Raw genomic sequence first — 19,614 nt, 5'->3', positions numbered from 1 at the left:
TGTTTTGTTGTCCTAGTGACTTATTTACAGTGTTCAAATACTACCTAGTTTACTCTAGCATTCTCTGTTAAAGCTTTCCACAGACTACGTGGAAGTGTAGACATGCAAGTCCTTTAAAAGGTTAGAAACAATGTAGAAATTCCGCTACAGGCAGTTATGCTGGTACAACCTTACTGGAAGCCTCTTCCATGTGAATTTTCAGTCCAGGTGCAGACTAAGTGTAGTTCATTCCCAAACTTGTTTCTGATACAGTACTTCCTATTTTTTTTTTTACTGATGGGTAGAAGAAATAGAATGGGGATTTGCTTCTGGGCCACTTGCCAAAAATACACCATTGTTAGGATTCTGTGTGCTGTTGGCCTAGAAAAATGGTCCTGTAGATCCTTCTCTCTTCTGGATTCAACTATTTTGACTGTTATTGGTGACTAATTTTCATCATGTTTAGAATAAAAAGATTCTTTTGTATTTGATTACCAAAATCCAAGAGTTAGTCTGGGGTTCCATGGTAATCTTGTTTATAGAACAAGTCAAATTGGGCCTTTAATCTCTAAACTTCAGTGTGATTGTTTCACAAGTGCTTATATACTTGAGGAGGGGAAAGATTTTTAAAAAGTCCTAAAATTTAATTTCTTAAATCCTTAAAATTATGGCGTAGATAGTGACTGTAAAATAACCACTATTTGCTTGGCATGCTTAGAACTGCTCAACCTAGATGTCCAAAGGACAAACAGTCTTAAATCAATCTATCTTGTATCATAATTCAAGGGCCTGCAATTATTTCATAACACATGGTCTGAGACTAAGTTGGAGTAATTTAAAGGCCTTTTCTAGCTCCATTAAAATGCTTGAGTAGTGGGCTAAAACACTTTCGCAAGCAAGTAGCTTAATTTTGTAGCTCCTTTTGAAAGAGATCTTGCAAGTCTTGTCATATTGCAAGGTAACTCCTGTGACTTCATAAGTATCATGTAGTTGAAATAGATGCTGGCAACAGCCTTATTTGCAAAAGGTATCCCAGGGAAACCTTAGGAGGTGTTTTTATTTTCAGGTTAAATGCTAGACTTCTGGTAGGAGAGGGAAAATTATAGTCTCTGCTTTCATAACACTCTGCGGAGATCTTACTGGAAGGCTTTCCACACCTGGATGGGTTAGCTTAAGATCCTGCTAAGAACTGTTCATCATCAGCTGTCATGAGGAAGATGGCATAAACTGTTGCTCTCTGTGGGGTGTACCCATGAGCAACTTTCACCTGAGCACATATAGCTGGCTACCTTGCACAGTTCTTTTCTGGCTTTGTTCCTAAACTGTTCTCAGTTAGCAAAATAGTTCACAGCTGTGTTCTGGGGTGTGATCTTGCAGGATTCTTGGGACTGATGTGCATCAAGAGGCATCAGTTGTCTTAGAAGAGAGGGAGTGGGCCCTTTTCCCTTCTGATAGTGAATCTTGGGTCTTTTTTAAAGATCTGTCAGCTACAATAAAACTGAGTTTTGTCCCAGTTTGCATCTTCACCTATTAAATTGTAGGGTCATACCTTGTTCTGTAGTCAGTAACCTGAGACCCAAAGTAGGACGTTTTGAGAGGAACATGGTATTCAGTGCTGGAGCTGGGATGCTACTGTCACCTACGGTATGTCAACTACTTCAGTCCCTTCTGAGTCCACAGAGGGATGTTTTTTATTAATGATCATAGACTTAACAGTACAAGATCTTTTATGCCTAGATATTAAGCAACCAGAGAGCTAATGACAATCTCTATTAAAAAAAGTGTGGTCTGTTACAAAAAAGAGTAAATACAGATGAAGCATGTAACTGAAGGAATAAGGAAAGAACATTGATTTGCAAGATGAATGCTTTTCTTAGCACATCAGCAGCCTCACTGTGCCAACTACTGCTTTTGAGGAGATGCAGTCATGAAGGAAAATCCAAGAAATCCAAACACCAATGAAGTGGCCTGATGGGTGTTATGGGGGATTGGTTCAAAGTTGTTGAATAGGAATGAGTATATCTAAGGCTAGATGATTTTGAGATTCTTATAAATAGACTCTTCAGTTTATTTTTTGCATTCACTAAGGTTTGTAAGACCTATGCAAGTACGTTAATTATATTGTAATTTTTTATGAGGAGTCTTCTCACACAATCTTGTATTTAACTTCATTGCAGTTGCATGGCTGTAGAATAGTGTCCCTGTGTATGTTTACACAACACCAGTGTATCATTTTCTGTTATTTGGAGCCTATCCATGATATAGTCTTATACCAGCTACATAAATTCCTTAATAACTATATTGCTGTAGTACTTTAAAAGATACCCGTGGGTTTTTTTCTGAACATAATAGACATGTTTATCTTGTATATGCTTTGTTTATACAGCCCATTGATACGTGAACTTTGTTCTTGTTTTATCCCATGAAAGGCAGTACAGGTTTTTAACCACATTCCTGTGTATCAAGAAGTACCTTTGTCACTCCTTGGTGTAACAGAAACATTGTGGTGCTGTTGGACACAGTAGTACAACCAGTAAGTAGCAGCACAGCAGAACACTTCAGAAAACACTGAGGACAACTGCTCAGCTCACATGAGGTAAGACCCGTAATGTTATTTTAACAGCTATAAGGACCTAGACCCCCTTCCAGTTGTGGGTATATAGATACTGGCTATAGAATGGAAAGTCAGACTACCCTGCAAATGTCAGACAAAAGACAAGCAGATACTGATAGACAACAGAGACAGGAGGGATGCTACTGGCATCATTGTGCCAGAGGACCAAAACAAAGTCCTCTGAGTTACGCTGAGCCTTGGATATATGCTATTAGCTCTGTATTTGTATTGTAGCTTTCCGAAGAAATGTATGTGAAGGAAAGAGAGCTTGAGTTTTCCACCTGCAGATCCAGAACACGTAGATAAATGTGTAGCATCCTTTGCTTTGTTATTAGTCTGCAAGCTTAGTAAAACAGTGCTGTTAATGGTATCAGCCATCACCCAAGCAAGAGGTGGGCTTGTTCTGGGCTCAGATGTAGTGTTAAATCAGCTTCTGTTTTAGTAGTCAAAGGACAAAAATGAAGGCAGGGAACTGAAGGCAGTTTTAAACAGTGAAATCGTGTTGAAAAGACCATGGAGGCATAGAGTGATGGAAATATTTTATATATGTGTTTTGCTGAACTAGTAGTGCTTACACGATTCTCATACCAGCCAACTGAGAACTGTGTCGTATGGTAAGTGATTTGTATCTTTGTTGCTCACAGAGTTCCTGTTACCATTGTGTTTACACACACCATGTCAGCCTTGTGCTGCAAAGAAATGCTGTTTTCCTCAATTTACAGATAAAAATCAGAACAATTAAGCCACAAATTCTCAGGGGAATGTAGATGCTGAGCTCTCACTGATGTCACTGTGACCAGGAGCCCAAAAACATTTCAAGAGTCAGATCCCTATATTGTGCTCCAGACTAACACAACGCTATAGTGTAATGGCCTCCCAGGGCAATGTCTAATTTTGGGCATTTCTTTCTTCTGTGAACAGTTCTCTAATTCATGTCTGTGAATCCAAAACTTTCAAACCTTTTCAGACAATACAGTAGTCAGTCTTCCAAAAATCCACACCAATCACTGTGATGTACTACGTTTTTATAAACTGTTCCTTAGATACCATTGCTATGTGAGTTATTCTGTGCAAGCAAAGGAATCATGCAAATAATTAACTTAGATTAATCTGTTAGAGCAGTCAGACTCAGGAGGGCTGGATTTGCTTGGTGTTTGAAATGAATAATTTACCTGGAAACATAAGCAACAAAGCACAGTCTGGCTCAGGCAGTGGCTATGCAAAGTAAGATTTCTGAGTAAATATTTTCTCCCTTATGTTCTCCTCTTTAATAGCTCTTCAGCATTATTTAGACATGTTTGCTTATTCAGTATCTGAGGTAAAAGAATCCAGAAAATTTGTCAAAATAGCATGAAGATGGATTCCTACCAGCACTTATTTCTGGAAGGGAATATTCATAGTTCTTGCTCTGTGAGATGTGCTAAATGAAAATGCAAAGGGAAGAAAAAAGACATTTTGCTTGAGATACAGTTTTCTCTGTGCTGCTAATTCTGTGTTTCAGACAATAAGACAGTAATGGAATGATTTCCAAAGTTTCTGTTCATCGTCAGTTTCCACCAGCAGTAGGTACCAGAATACTCTCCCAGTGTCAGGGGGAATCAGGCATGATTACCATGCCTAAGAATCCCATCAAACTCATTTTCCCACCCACACATGGCAATAGAGTAGTCCCTGATACTCTCAGACTGAAGATCGTCTAGATGCATATTTGTTGACCTGTTCATTTTGCTGAGTTTGTTTTTCCCGTAGCACACTGTTGTGCAGTGGAAGGAAATATTTTTTCAATTACTTCTGTACTGGGCTGATTCTGAATGGTGCAGTTTTGTTGGTTTTTTTAAAAAAGATAAAAGTCAGAAGGAGAATAAACAGAAACATCTCTTTCGCCATGCCTCAGGGGCATTCATAGTTAGTAGAGTGGTTCTCAAACAGACAGAAAGGAAGTTAAGACCAGGGTCACCTGAGATCAAGTGCCTATATTCCACTGAGTAGGATTTATGCTCAAGTGGTTTGTTGAATGAGGTTAAATTTCAACATGTTAAATTTCAATCTTAATGCTGATCATGGGGTAACCTGTTTTAATAAAGAATAAAACAATAAACTCTTAATAAGTCCTTACTATACTGAAATCCTTGCTATACTACATAGCTGAATCAATGGAAATGCCTCTTTCAGCACTACACCTTTGAGTTTGCAGCATGGTCTTTCAAAGTATAGAAACCTTTGTTTGCAGCCAGAGAAGTAAAATTACGCAGTCCAGGCTACTTGAGAAGATGCAGATAAGCTCTGTGAAGCTGAGCTGCCAGCCCTGATAACAGTTCCTCCAAGGTCACAGAAGATAATAAGAATTCATACCTAGCCTGAGTGTTTTAACATTTCTAACAAAAAAAAAATAATCAACAAACAACCTAAAAGAGTCCCATTTGAAGTAACAGAAAGGATGAACAATTATTATGAGAAAAGCAACTGGGAGAAAAAGGAAACTCCCAGAACATGGGGCAAAGGAGGCTTCAGTCTCTCTGTGATTACCACTTGCATTTAAGCAGAAAATACCACAAGTTACACCAACACACTGACAAATCCCCATGCTAAATATAATACAGTGTGCTGACCACAGTAAACAAATGCATATCAAAGCAAATATGTGTGTGTATATCTATGAAAGTGTGTGTTTGTACATGAGTGTGAATTACAGGTGCAGGCATGGCACTGTACAGTAGAAAAGACAGTGTATTAGTCTTAGATTCTAGTTTTACAAGTTACAGCCATATCAGACATCACACAGAAAATCTTGGTGTTTCTTAGAAATTTTGTTTGCATGTGCCTATGCATTTATTTCCCCAAAGAACTAGTGGGTTTTTTCAGTGTCTAATGCCTAGTGCCTGACCGGAGATACAGAAAGGGAGACTGCTCCCTCAGAGAACGTGGTTTGTACGTCCATCCTTTGTGGAGAGATCACTTCAGGTGCCTGGGGTGAGGTGACTTAAAAAGGGAACATCCCCAAATCTCTACTCACATGGGAAAATGGCATACATAAATTTTGGTAGAGTTTTTATGCATTTAATAGTCCTGTCCCTCAGAGGGATACTTGGCAGTTGCAGCATATATTTTAAACTTTAAATAGGATGGTAGCATTCCGATGCTTATCCAAGTTGCAGGATCTAGCTTAGTGACCAAGCTACCCTAGCATTCTTTTGCAAATCCAAATCCAAAAGGATTAATGTTAAACTTGCCCCTAGCAAGCTGGTATCTGCAGGATGGCTAACTCATTCTCACTCTCCTGGGTGAAGCAGCAGAGGCCACAATCCTCTGCAGAGCTGGGAACTTCAGCCTCTCAGGCCACCTGATATGAATGTCTCATTTGGCACGTCCTGGCATCCACACACTCCATACCTATTTGGGACAAAACATATACCAGATGTTATGAAGAGAAGTCTGTTGTATCACATCACTCCCCAAAATTAAAAGGTTTCATAGCCTCTTCTCCCTACAGGCCATTCTACAGGGTCACTGTACAGCCCTCTTCTAATTGGAAGGAACAATCCTCCACTCATGTGAGATTTGGAGCATTTTTTGGACTGGCACAAAGCGGGGGTGAAGGCCGTCACTTCACAGCTGGAAGGATCTGAACTTGTTGAGTTCAGGCAGGCAATTAGGGCTGTCCCTAGAGCGTTTCTGACCAACTCCCCAATCTTCCCTAAACTCTGCGATGACCCTGAGTGACCAATGTAGCTAGAAAATGAGCTGTTCTCTATGTTTTTCTCTCTGCAAACAGCTTTGCCCTCTGACAGCTTTCTGGCATGCTGTTAACAATCCTGGGGAACCCGCAGCTGACTGCTCAGGCAGCCTCACTTCTCATGACGTCTGTACAGCAAAGCTAGCAGCGGAGGAGAGCTCACACTGTACACAGATAAATGGCAGCAAAAAGGAACAGTCTTGTTGATGGCGTCTGATTCCCCAATAGCTAAGACTCTGATGATGGCCTAAAGATGGCAGCCATTGCAAGAAGAGCAGTCAGCAACACTCCTAGGCATTCGCATGCTGTTCTGAAGCATGAATCCCTTTGACTTTCGTAGTTATTCTGCTGTGGTAGGAAAATAAAATGATTTAGCTCTTTGTTGTGCTGTGCACTTGGTATTATCCTCTCATCAGTAATTACAGTTTTGAACAGGCATTTCTCTCTAAAACTAGATTATTCCTTTCACAGCAGCCTAAATGCCATGAAGACCTGGATATTTTTGGTTAGTATTTAACAGATACATACAAAATGGTTTGTGGTGTTGATACAAGCTGATGACTATCAGTCTGTGGCTTTAAGGGGCTTATAACCATATACCACTATCCTTAATATGTTTGGGATTCCGGGACTGAGCAAATCTCTACCAGTTTGGGACTATCCTCCAACTATTTACTCTAGAATGCAGGGGTCTGAGGCTGAGTTTGAGGCTCCAGTCTTCTACCAAGTGCTTAATAATACACGATTTTCTGGCCTACAGTATTAGAAATGTAAGATCAGGCTGATAAACTAATTAATGGGGGAGTGTACATCCCCACCAACAGGTTCTTCCAGAGCTCCCTTGAGTAAGCGATTTACCATGGGTATTGAATGGAGCAAAATCATAGCTGTGTCTCAACTGCAGAAAGGCGGAAGGGTGGCTGAGCTAGCAGACGTGTCCCCCACCTCCTCAGAACAGGTTCTAATTTTATCAGCTACTAGGACCTGGATGTAAAGCTCCCAGGAATTTTTTCCACACACTTTTACAACAAATTTGACTAGAGTTTGATCATACTGAATGCCAAATGCTTTAAGGGTAACTAAAGACCCTCAACATCTCAAGCAGTCTTATGCATGCCTGTACACTCCTCCTGCATTTCTTAATTCTTACTTATTAATGAAAGTCTGTCCGTCATAATCCAGCTCTACCATTGGGTTTCAGACCACATGACAGCTTGGCAGGTGGACAGCAGAGCTAAGAAGCCTGATCATAAAACCTAGATTCTGATGCAAAATATAGTAAGACTTTACTCTTTTCTCTTTAGAAGGGTTAAAAACAAGTGCAGCTGATGTCTTACTGTGGTTGTATAACACAACACTAAATCACAGAAAATAGACATATCTACCTTAAAAGTCGGGAAAAGAAATTTTTTTGAACTAAGTAAAAATCTGAGGTTTTTTTGAAAATATTTCTAGGGAGGTTCATCAGTACACCTAAATTGCAAAGGTACTAAACAGTGAGGCCTTCCAGTGGGGTCAAAAAGACACCTACATCCCATGGACATCAAAGGAACACCTTTACAAGTTAGGTAACTGAAGACAGGAAATACCACAATGAAGTTCAAAAGGGGAAAAGAAAGATGGGAACAAAAACCTGGGGTGAAAAAAAATACATTATCATACTGCTTTTTTAAAGTCAACATCATCCTCAGCAAAGGAATGTCTGTAATGTGTCCCTTTAGAAGAGTGGATATTACTTGTAGGGGTACAAAATAAAGCTCAGCCTCTATCTTTAATTTCCTTAAGTTTTCTTAAGGGTTGTTCTAGCCTTGGCAGCCCACACTGCTGAGTAGTAAGAGCTCATTTTATTAAGGATCCTGTCTTTGCTCTTCTTTTCCTCTCTTTCCTGCGTCTCTCAGCCTGAGGCAAGAGCTTTTCTTCCAGATGGAGATCCCCCATTTTGCTGGTTGTGTTGTGATTCTGTTTCCAAGGGCTTCACAAAACTAAAGTTTGTCATGAACCAGGATTTTGTGAGAGGGATAAAACAGCTTTTGGTCAAACATTACAGACACTGGAGAACTCACGTTAATACCATCATGCCACCTACTGCTCTATTTCTGAAGTACACTGTGTGTACATCAGTAATTGCTACAAACTGTCACAGCTTCCTCCTGTAAAATTTGACACAATGTGTATAAGCATTTTTAACATCTATGTCTTATTTTTCCCCTACAGTTGACGTAGGAAAACCTTGAAACCTGAGTTATGTTTAGAACAAGCCAGACCTAGACAGTTATCTCATTATAAACTCCCATATGTGTCTCTTCCCCTAACACACGCTTTTTCTCTTGCAGCCAGGGAGGCTGGAAGTAGATTTTCCGACCAAAAAAAAATTGTCTGAAGCAGTTCTTCTGGAGGGGCTGTGAAGACAACATTCATGACTCACTGCCTGAGGTGATGTGCTGAGTTAGTTTTTGCAGAAAACTGCTCTACCCAAATAGAAGGAGTTGGATCAAAGCATGCAGAGAAGACAACATCCTAGGAGGTAATGGTTACAGAAAGAGTTTTAGGTAGGGCAGAATTCACAGCACTGTCCCTGCATTGCTATCTCCAGAGAACTGTAGGAAATCTGGGAAAACCAATATGCACTTTGTATGATTTCTCTTCAAAGACTGCAGACTTAACCTTCTTACTGCCCAGTATCCTTGCAAGCAAAATTATTCCACTTCTGTGAGCTGAAAAGGAATTTGGTGAGATAGCAAATGATGTCTGGCAGAACTGAGACACAATGAATAATGTATTACGAGAGAGCATTGGTATACTTTCGTGATAAGAACAATATGAGAACTAGGCCAGACTCAAAACCAGTTTCCAGATTTCTGGAAAATACTTTATTCAATGTTATATTTTAAAAACCACTCCTTTGGGTAGGTTTCCATCTTCCTACTTCAGCAGCTGTCCTATGTTTTGCTAAAAAGGAACAAACTGTATAGTCATAGTCACAGCCTTTCCCTCTCTATGACAAAAATGACACATTGTTCTAGTGTCAGCAGAGCAGCATCCCTTTCACGGCTTGCACCTCAGTGCACTTCCCAGGGAGGATAGCTAGTGGCTGCCCTTGTGTTCCTTTCTGCTCTTGGTGACTGCCCCTCCGCTGCGTGCGCTACGTTTGCCCATTCTTAGTGTCAGAATATAGCTTTTCTCCTGGAGAGCTCGTGTTGCTGTAGGTGCAAAGCTACACGCATGACCTCTTGTATGGCGGTAAACATAGATAACTCCAGGTGCATCACAGAGATCCCACACTTAATCCTGGCAGGCCATAAATATGATGAATAGCGCCTTTTGCTGTCTAGCAATTAAAAGCATTTGCAGGGATGAGAGTTTTTGGACTGTCTGTTGTATCTAACATTTCCACGGCACTTCATACGCTTTTCCCTCACTAATAAGAAAAAAGTAGGAATCCGGGATGGCACTGTGTGAAAAAAACCCTTCTTTAAGACATACAGATTGGATAAAGTGAAATGTGCTCAGGATATGAAGGAATACTAACGTTCATAGTGCCATCACTTTTTATCAGATCAGGAACATTTAAAAAAGCCCATGAGTATTATTCCCGCCTGTGAAAGATGAATTACACGGGTTGTCCTGGTTCAGCCGATGATGACATTGCTAGTGCTTGTGAAATTATCTGCAGTATCTGACAATTCTTTCAAAATTCTCCAAGGTTTAAGGGGTTATATTGCCTTTTGTCAAATTCAAAAAGTAAAAGAAGTATTCTCGTATTGACGTACAGAATTAAACTCTATAACTCGAAAGTTATAAAGTAGGTATGTTTATTGTGCGCAGATGCACGGGGGATCGCTCCTCCACAAGCGTGCATGTCCGAAGTGACGAACCATCCCACATTTATACAATAAAACAAATGAATATTCAATTAACGCTTATACATATTCGTTACCTAAACCCACCTACTCTCGCTTCGTATGTTAATTAGCTTATCAGTCCTTTGCCTGGAATGTGGTGGTCTTGCAAGTTTGCAGCTAATTCATGTCCTTGTCGATCATCCTGTTTTCTTTAGCGAGGAGATCTCTAGATAACATTGGAATGTTTCTCATCCTTTTTATAAATAGCCCCTTTGTTAGAGGAAGAAGAGTAAGTATTTCCTTAAAACTATATGGTTATGTGACCAACCACTTACGCTCCTTGAGCAGACATATACAATCACAATCGATGTTTATTGTCCCTGTTTTGCACTATTTCTCCATATCAGTATTATGAACAAAAGCTGAAATAACGTGACGACCAAGAACCTGAAAACCACAGACTATATAAAAGGCTTAAAAATGTTATTGTTACAACTTCATTGTTCTGAAATTATTTGCCTGTTTTTTCAGGCTTTTGAATGCTGAGGGACAGCGGTATGTCAGTGAACCAGTGCCACTATTTATCCGGCATCACGGCCAGAGGTTTGCTGTCCCCCCTGGAGAGGTGACCAGGGCGGGCCTTTTGAACGAGGCTCTGTGGCCTGCAGAGGGCAGCGGTACCCAGCCAGCAGTGACGACGGGGCCCATACACCTCCAAACCCGGCTGGTTTCCCTCTGGGCGGCCGCAGATCACGCTAGTTACCGGTAATGAGAAGTTCATAGGTACCGCCTCCCACCACCAGCCACCCCACCGGCAGCGCCGCCGTGACACCCCCGCCCCGCCTGCCGCCGCGCCGGTAGCCGCAGGGGCAGAGCGCACGGCGTGGCCTGAGATGGCAGCCGTTAGGCGGCGCCCCCTGCCGGCCCGCGGGCGCAGTGGCAGCAGAGGGGCCCGGGCTGAGGGCCGGGGGGGCGGGAAGCGGCGGCCGACGCTGCCCTCTGGGGCTCGGCCCGTAGGGCGCGCTTAGCGAGGCGGGCAGGGCTCACTGCCGCTGTCTCGGTTAAAAATGCCGGGGTTTGCAGTGTGTGCGTGGACACAGGGCTCACGAAAGCCTGGGGGGTTGGGACGGGCTTGTGGGCTGCTTGCTTCTTACCCTCTCCCCTCCTCACCTGAGAGGGCCTTTGTGAGAGGCTGGCGGCTTCCAGCCTCACCCTTAGGGTTTCCAGGGAAAAGTGTGAAAATGTGCAATTTGATGGTTCAGAAATGATGTAAGCCTTAAAATATTGCCGTTTATAATTTTAAGTAACACGATTTTTAACTTAGAGCGTGATCTGGTTTCCTACCTACTCCAGCTAGTAAAAGCCACTGCTACTTGAAAACAAACTAGTAGGCAGGGCAACTCGAACCTTTGAGACAAAAAGACGCTCAGCCAGTAAAAGCCTAAATCCTTCCCTGGGCAGGCTGTAATGCCTCCCAGTTAACCCTGGAAGGGAAAGGGAAACCTCCCCCCCATGCACATGCAGCAGCAGGGCACGGCCGGGTCTCCGCTGGTGGGAAAGCCAAGGCACTGTTTGCTCTCGCCTTTCCCAACTCCCCCAGCTCCCAGCCGGATGATCCATCCCCTCCTGCCAGGTCTTTGCTGAGACAGCCCTGGTTCCTAACTTGGCAAAAGTTTTTCTGCATCCTTAAGTTCGTTCGATGAGCCGTATCCACCAGCTCAGGGATAGGCCTGATTGCCTGTGGTGAAAATGTATTAAATTGATTACTGCTGGTGAAAAAGTCTGTCTTTAATTAGGAATTGTTTAACTTGGACAGGGAGCTCAGGGAGCTCAAGGACAACTTTAATGGGCAGGTAGTGATTGGCCTGAGCCCCCTGAACAAGCAAGATATGAGCAGGAACATCCAGACAATAAATATTGTGTGCAGCTGTGTCATGACGGTAACTCCACCACACTCAGGCATCTGGCCACCGTCCCTGGTGTGTGTGAACCTTATGAATCATGAGATAGTGCACACCTGCACTTAGCATAAACTTAAAAGTTTGCATACACTAGGTATGGAAACTCTTTTTGTTTTTCACTGAGTACAAAAGCGGGCAAGCTGTAGGACTGGGTCAGAAGCCTCACCTACGGGTGGACACACCACGTAGGAATTTTCCCAGTTACTGAGAGACTCCTGGTGCCTGCCGCAATGGGGCTTCCCAGCCAAAGTGTGAGCCTGGATGATGTTAAGGTGGTAATTGTTGCCACATCCCTTTCTTAGTCTCTGTAAAGCTTTGCAGTAATGATTTGTTTTGCTCGTATTGCTTTTCTATCATATTGTGCATAATAACTAGTACTGTTTCCTTTTATCATATTGCATGCTATTTTCCTTTATTGTATTGTAATATAATAAACTGCATTTATTCTTGTATTTGATTTGGAATTCATTTTTACTTGGCATCCAGTCAACCAGCAGAACACTGCCCTAGAAAGGGCATGGGAAGTGTAAGTAGAAAAGCAAGCCTTTTGGGGGATAGTTAGCTATTAAGGTAGGCTCAGCTGTGTTATGTCTAAGAGACTTCCATGCAGCTGGGCTGCCTGTCTTCTAAACCAACTGCCTTGGACTTCTTGAGCTCAGAGCCTTTTCCTCTCTGCTACTATGTAGTCCATGCCTGCTGGTGCAACATTATTCTCCACAGTGCCAGAGACACCCTGAACCTCACCTGGACCTTTGCTCACTGCTGAACTGTGGATTTTTGGCAGGTTGTGCTCTAAGTTCAGAATCGGGTTCAATTTACACAGCTGCCCCAGAAGTGCTGGCTTCTCAGCCAGACCTGTAAGCACATAAGCATCTTCCAAGCAGGCAGCTGCTCTGTGGAGCTTTGAGGGTCTCAGGCTGCAAGTCAGGGATCAACATGCCTGCACATGTGTGTGTACCCCTGCAGCATCCCAGCTCTGTGCTGGAGCAAGGCAGGGGCATACTGTTCCCTGACTTACTACTCACTAGTTTCCCTGGGCAGAGGACATGATCCCAGAGGCCATAAAAGAGCTGCAGCGTAGAAAAAGAGAAAACAGGTGGAAAAGCAGAGACCAGGACTGCAAGGAGGGTCGAAGTGCATGCCAAAGTAGGGATAGAGCCTTTGTCGCTCTGTAAAAGCTCTAAGGGCTGCAGGGCTGCTTGGGAGCAGAATGAAGGCAACAGCTTGTGGCAGAGCCCTGGGAACACAGCTGGAGCTGCTTGCGGAGGAAGGGTGTGAAGTAAACTAGTGCTTACAGACCAATAAACTGAGCAAGAGTAGGTAACAGCATTTAACCTGGTAAGTAATCTAAGAGACATCACATAGAACAAGTCTACTAATCCAGCTGGTTAAGTGGCTAGCAGATAAGAGAACATCCATGGCTGTTAATGGGAGGGTGTATCTCAAGGGGAGGACCCAGGGGCCGGACTCAAATCAGGTGGTGAACTCAAAAGTGTCCTCCCTGCTGGAGTTTGCTCAGGGCAGTGCTGAATTTACAACTGTCAAGCTTCGGTTGTCCCTGAGGTGGTAGATACTGAATGCTGTGGCTGAGGAGCTCAAAACTATTTTTTTACCTCCCCCTAAGAGAAGAAAAAGAAAGAATCCTGGCCCCAAAACAGTCAAGACCTTTCTCAGGTTAGTCTTAAATTCTTACCTCTACCAGCAGCTGCTTCCCAAGCCCTGAGGATTTCACTGAGCCAATTTAATGCTGGTGGTCAGACAGTTTAAACCCATTAGCTCCCAGCTATCTGAATAATTTTCTCCTCGGAGCCTGGCACACCCGCAGACTGCTCTAACCAGAACTGCAGAGAACTGCTACGTTAAGTGGACATTTGCTGACTGTTGTGGTCTGCGTGGTGAGCACTCAAGGGCTGAAGAAAATGCCACTGGCTAGATCACTGTCCATGAATTCTCTTAATGGGCTTCCTCAGTGGGAGGATGAAGACCTACCAGTGGAGCACTTGTTGCTCTTTGAAGTTTCTTGGGAAGTTACCAACAAAGGTATGTACAACACTATTAGAAGTTAGTATCACTGGTTTCATAGGAGTGGAGGGAGGCATGAAGGGCTCGGACAAGAAAGGCATTAAGGGGCGACTGGGGAAAAATGGGCTGCAGAACTGTTTTAATGGAAGGAGTGCATGTGGCATCGTGTGTAATTGTGCATGCTGCGTCTGGGCTGCGTTTGCCTGTGCTTATGTGGGATGAGTCAGGACATCTGTGTGTCTTTACATGTTTCACCGCCAGCGATAGGTTGTTTAAACAAACATTTGAGTGTTATGCTTGAGTATGCAGATGTATGCATATATAGATGTTGCTTTGTACGTATTTATATTTTACCTTCCATGCAGATTCACTCGGGAATGTAAAATATGAAAGTGACTTGTAAAACAGACATCGTCAGATTCAGAGTAGTTTAGCAGTCTCCTTGAGCCTGCTAAAGCAGTGTGGAGAAGAGGCCAAATTTGAAAAAGGTATAAATAAACATAGCTGCATTGAAGCCACTGAACACAAAATAAATGTCAATGACCAGCAGTCTTTATGCCAGCTGAAACCCTTTTGGACTGGTCTTTGCAAACACAGGTGGTGCCAGGCAGGGACTCCATGCTTTGTGCATGTGTACAGATTGAAAATTTGTTTGCTGCACGCAGCTTGTCAGGCAAAGTGCACACTGCTCGTTATGCAAAGATCTTTCTGCCTCCATTTCTAATTCACTCATCAAATCATCCTCTCTCAGCTAGGTGTAGTTCACCAAGGGGGAACAGGCTCCGTTTTTGCCACAAAAGTGAGTTAGTATGAGTAAATGACCTCGTGTCTTATTGTCCTGGCAGATAAATAGAGATTAGTCAGGAGAGGGGATCTGTAATCTGTTAAGATTTTAACTCTAAAGGGGAAATGTGTGTGAGAGGAACAGACAGTGCTAGGGTTCATACCCATCGTGAAACTGGAATTACTATTCTGTAATAGCTTCTGGTATTTAATCTGCACTGCAGTGCAATTTTTCATTGCTCTCTTGATGGTGGTGAGGAGTATCAATACCCAGAGGTAGTACAGAGAAGCTTTTGCACTTCGAAGCCCTGTGGGCTTATTTTTCAGTAGTTTCAGTCAAGCTTTTTGAGTTAATTTACTACTGTCAAAACTTGGAGCGTGCAGCATCTACTTTTGTAGACTGCATAAGGAAAGCACTGGCAAGCAGATGGCAGCAGACACCTAGGAAACTCAGGTGTTCTCACTAACATCCCCGAACTCGTACATGCATATTTTCTGAGTCATTTGGACCCACTGGTTGCAGATATTACACAGTATGTTTAAGAAAAAGTACAACAATTAGATTTATCTGTCTTTCTGTGTATGTACAAAGTGCAGTGAATCATTTAATCATCCATATAGCTCTTGCTGATTTCAGTAAAGCCAAATTGACCGACACAGCTAAAATTTATTATTCTCACATTTTATGAGAGAATTAATATTTATGAGTGAATAATTGTTCAGTTCGTTTAAAAATAAGAGGTGCTGTTAATTACACCATTTAGCAAACCCATATATTTAAATGGGGCTGACTGAATTAGCCATGGCAAACAATTTCTTCATTAGAACCAGATCTCTGTTAACCAACCTTGATTGGAAATATCTGTGCAAAAACTCTTTAATAAGCCTATTTCAGCTTATTTTGCTGGTAAATTCTCGATACTGAAGGGTTTTTTTCTATTTCTTCCAGGCAATTGAATGTCTAAGTCACATGGTAAGATACTGTTCCCTGGTGACCTAACTTTTATAAACAGTTCTTGGAAGAAATTAGGGCACTGTGTTTCTTAAGAAAGAATAGCCAACAAAATACAGGGAGAGTCATCACAGAAGATGCATAGGCTTAGGAAACGATAGCTTACACTGTATGTTTCCTGCTTCCTTTAGCAGAAGGAAGAACCGTTTATTCAGCTAAGTAGTTTGACCCCACACAGATTCAGTACTGCTATGTGTTTTAGTTTTAATGTTGCTGTATATGTTTCTAATATAGAGGGAAAGATAAGCATTGCCAGTGTTTATTGCCTGACAAGCTAATTTTGAGCATTTGAGGTGAAGGTTTCTTTCTTCCTTTTTGGCAATACAAAGATGTGTCAGAGTAGTTCAGCATGAAGTGGGTTTGCACTGCTGAAGTGGTGTAAAAGCTGCCACTGCCTACAGTTTAAGCCTTCGTGTTAACTTTGTGCGTATCACTAGGTGCCTGGTTATGGGTACGTTTCTTCACTGACCAGTGCTGCTTCTCAGTGGTTTCTCTGTTTCTCTGTGGCAGTGATGACAAGGCTGAACATCATCTTTCATGTGAAGAATGTGCTATCAGAGCTCACAGATGGCTAGCTATTCCCACACCTGTAAACAGCGCCCTTTACAGGTGATGAGCTGTTTCCTGAACCTCTTAAATATATTATCCTTCAGAACCTGAGGATGATGAAGGGGTCCTGCAAATTGGAGCGCATCTAATGACATAGCGTGAGAGGGTCTCCATGTGTCAGGCTGCCCATTGGCAGCAAGCATTTACTGGGATTTCCCTGACGGTGCTGGTTGGTACTGAGGCATGAGATGCAGCTGTAGGGAAGGACAAGTCAGTTGAATGAATTTAGTGCTCAGAGACTTACAAGTATCTATTATTTCCAGAGTCTTATAACTTCTAGCAGCTAGCACAGTGAAGGTGTGTCTTTTTTTCTTTCCTTTTTTTTTTTTCTCTCTTTCTTTTCTTCTGTAAGTCTAGATCATTTAACACATGCTCTAACAAGGCAGAGCTTTTTGCTTCTCCATGCTTCCTTTTTATATTCTGTCTTGGCTGTTGCCTGTGCAAGGTGGCAACCTCACATATGTGTTGGAAAGCACCGGCATCTCAGTTACTCTTCCTTCGCATCTTCTCTGTCTGGAGCAAGCAAATATAAGGTAGCTGAAGTAAAGAATGAGAAATAAAAAGGCTCACTTGCCAGTGTCCCTCCCCCTTCCCCCAGTTGAAAGGCCCCTGCAAAAGAAATAAGAAAAGTGTAGTTTCTTTTCATTATTTGGCTTTTCACTGATGGGCAAGACCTGTACTGTGAAGTGGATCTACTGTGTTTCTGTGGCAGAAGGGGGGGGGGGGGGGGGGGGGGAAGCAGACAGGTAAGGGCCTCAGTGCACTGCTGGTAAGTGCCACATTACCTGCTGGTAATCATGGAGAAGCTCAGCATTATTTTACACTTCCCCTTCTCTCTTGGTCACCATGCTCCAGTACAGACAGATCTGGTCATATCTTTGTGCACATTGAAAAAGATGACTGGTTTTCCTTCCTACATAACATGAAGACCAATAAAAACTTTAAGGACAGGAACATAAACCAAGTGGCTACAAGCTATGAAGATGTTGTGTCTGAAACTCCACAGATGGAAATTATCAACAGGAACAGCTAAAAGCCATTGCAGGAGTAATGGCAGCAATCCTGGACGTTTTCCACGGTAAAAATGGCTCCATCCTCTTTAACATCTTTTAAATGTTTTCCTACTGAAAGCTGAAGTATTCAGTCTGGGTAGGGGGAAGAAGTCTAATTCTATAAGTTAGAGTAACAGTCAACTAGTTTAGTGGGTTTTCCGATACTTTAATAAGAAAGGCTGAGAATGTTCAAGATCTGGTCTGTGCTCTCTAAAGAAGTCTTTAAACATTCCAGTAATATTTAGATTAGCATCTCTTGCTGTACTACTAACAGCTTTTAGATAGAAAATAGAACACTTAAAAATGCTGGGCAAACAGCCAGCTTGTATCATCGTTCAGCTATGAACAGATTAGCTCAAGAGTCACTGGTAGATGAATCCTAAATAGATTTTCCCATCCCTGTTGGAACAAAGACTCTGCTAAAAACAAACCTTGGTTCAGCTCTCCCTGGATCAGAGCTCTATGTACAGTTTCTCTGGTGAAAATATGGACTTTTGGCAATTAAATCCTAAGTCCACCGAAGTCAGTAGGACCAGCATTTTACCTCCTCTGTATTAAATGTCTTTCCATGATGAAAGTTCCTTAGGATAAGGTGAATGCTGTAATCTGTGACACACCTGAACTAACACACTTTGGGGAGTGGGGATCTGCTGGCATAAACTTGGCATAAGCACAGCATCAAAGCTCTGTGCATTTCTAGAGTGGGGTGATCTATCAACATCAAATCAATCTCAAAGGAAATCTTGTGCACTGGGGCTGATGGACACAGAAATAGCTTCTGTATTGCGGACATCTGTCACAAATTTCAGTGTTTCAGCATTATTTCAGAATGTTTGGAATGCCAGAATTTCACAGAATTTAGAGAACTATCTGCTAAGTCCTGGCCACAAATGTAGCCAAAAAATACATGAAAAACATCTGCTAGCTGAAGATGCTGGGGTTTTTTCACCTTACACATTTTACAACCTTATTCTATAAACCATCCCCAGATATCTCAACAGGCAATCAATAAATAAATAAATAAAGTTCCAACCTAAACATTAGAAAAAAGTAAGTTCAAGCCCAATTTTATCCCTCTCTATAGATCAGAGACACATTCTGAGGGGAAGGGGTGAAAGGATAGTTGATGTAACTAGTAACTGTGGCAGTGAAGTCACTTTGGGTCCTGCTGTTCTCTTGGATGCCATGGCAGCCATGGGCTTCAGGAAGGCTTTAGTGCCCTCAGAGTGGCCCCGGTCAGGCTGTGGCAAAGATGCTGAAGAGCCCTGGGAGAACCCTGATCCTCTCTTGCTGTGTAGCAAAGGTATGTGGGGAAGGACTTGGCAATCATTGACAGTCTCCACTTAGCTCTGTCTCGCTTCCATAGCTTTGCTTCCTATCTCCTTCCTTTTTAGTTTCTGCTGTTCCTTCCCTCTGCCCTTCTGTAATGTGGGGTGAGTGGCAGAGCAAGTAAAATGAATGGTGGATATCTCTTGCAGTTTTGAGAAATTTTGGCAATTCCTTGCTCAAAGGATTGCAGCTCCAGAAGACTTTTTTTTTTTTTTTGTCAGAGCAATTCCTAGATAACCCTGGAAGTTGCAGGTCTTCCTCACCAGGTGACAAAAAGCGTTGGTGATGCATCTTTCCATACACCAGCTTGCAGCAGAAAGAGCACATCTATGTATTACTTCTTGCACAAAGATCTCCAGTTGCATAGTTAGATCTCTGCTTCTGCCTAATGTTGTCCTTGGTAGTGATATATCAGGAGACTCTCCTTGACTCGTAGACTTTTGATTTAAATAGTACTGTTGTCTACCCTGCAAGGCTCTAATTGCTTTTTGGATTTTAAATATACAAAAGAAATAATCCACCAGGACTTGAAATGAGGAAAGATGATGGCCAGAGTGATGCAGATACCACTACTATGAATTTTTCCGAAGGAATTAATGTATATGAAAACATTCAAACTTTTAAAAATAACACTATGAAATATTTTCTGGGAAAATATATTGTTTTCATCTTCTGGTT

General features: G+C 42.3%; 1 protein-coding gene across 2 annotated transcripts in view; it reads left to right on the top strand.

Annotated features, from left to right (window-relative positions):
* Positions 1–136: 136 nt before the first annotated feature.
* GYS2 (glycogen synthase 2) overlaps positions 137–19,614 on the top strand; it is a 60,627-nt gene continuing 41,149 nt past the window's right edge. The window contains exons 1-2 of one of the 2 annotated variants that reach the window (XM_080392668.1): positions 137–8,850; positions 10,700–14,169. In XM_080392668.1, coding sequence (XP_080248794.1) covers positions 14,049–14,169 — 121 coding nt within the window. In that variant the 5' untranslated portion in view covers positions 137–8,850; positions 10,700–14,048. Of the gene's footprint in view, positions 14,170–19,614 lie in introns of both variants that reach the window. The other variant, XM_080392667.1, reaches the window with a different exon arrangement.

This window comes from Falco punctatus, assembly GCF_963210335.1.
Source record: "Falco punctatus genome assembly, chromosome: 6".
NCBI lineage: Eukaryota > Metazoa > Chordata > Aves > Falconiformes > Falconidae > Falco > Falco punctatus.
Note: the sequence above shows the minus strand (reverse complement) of the source record. Positions and strands in the feature narration are given on the sequence as shown.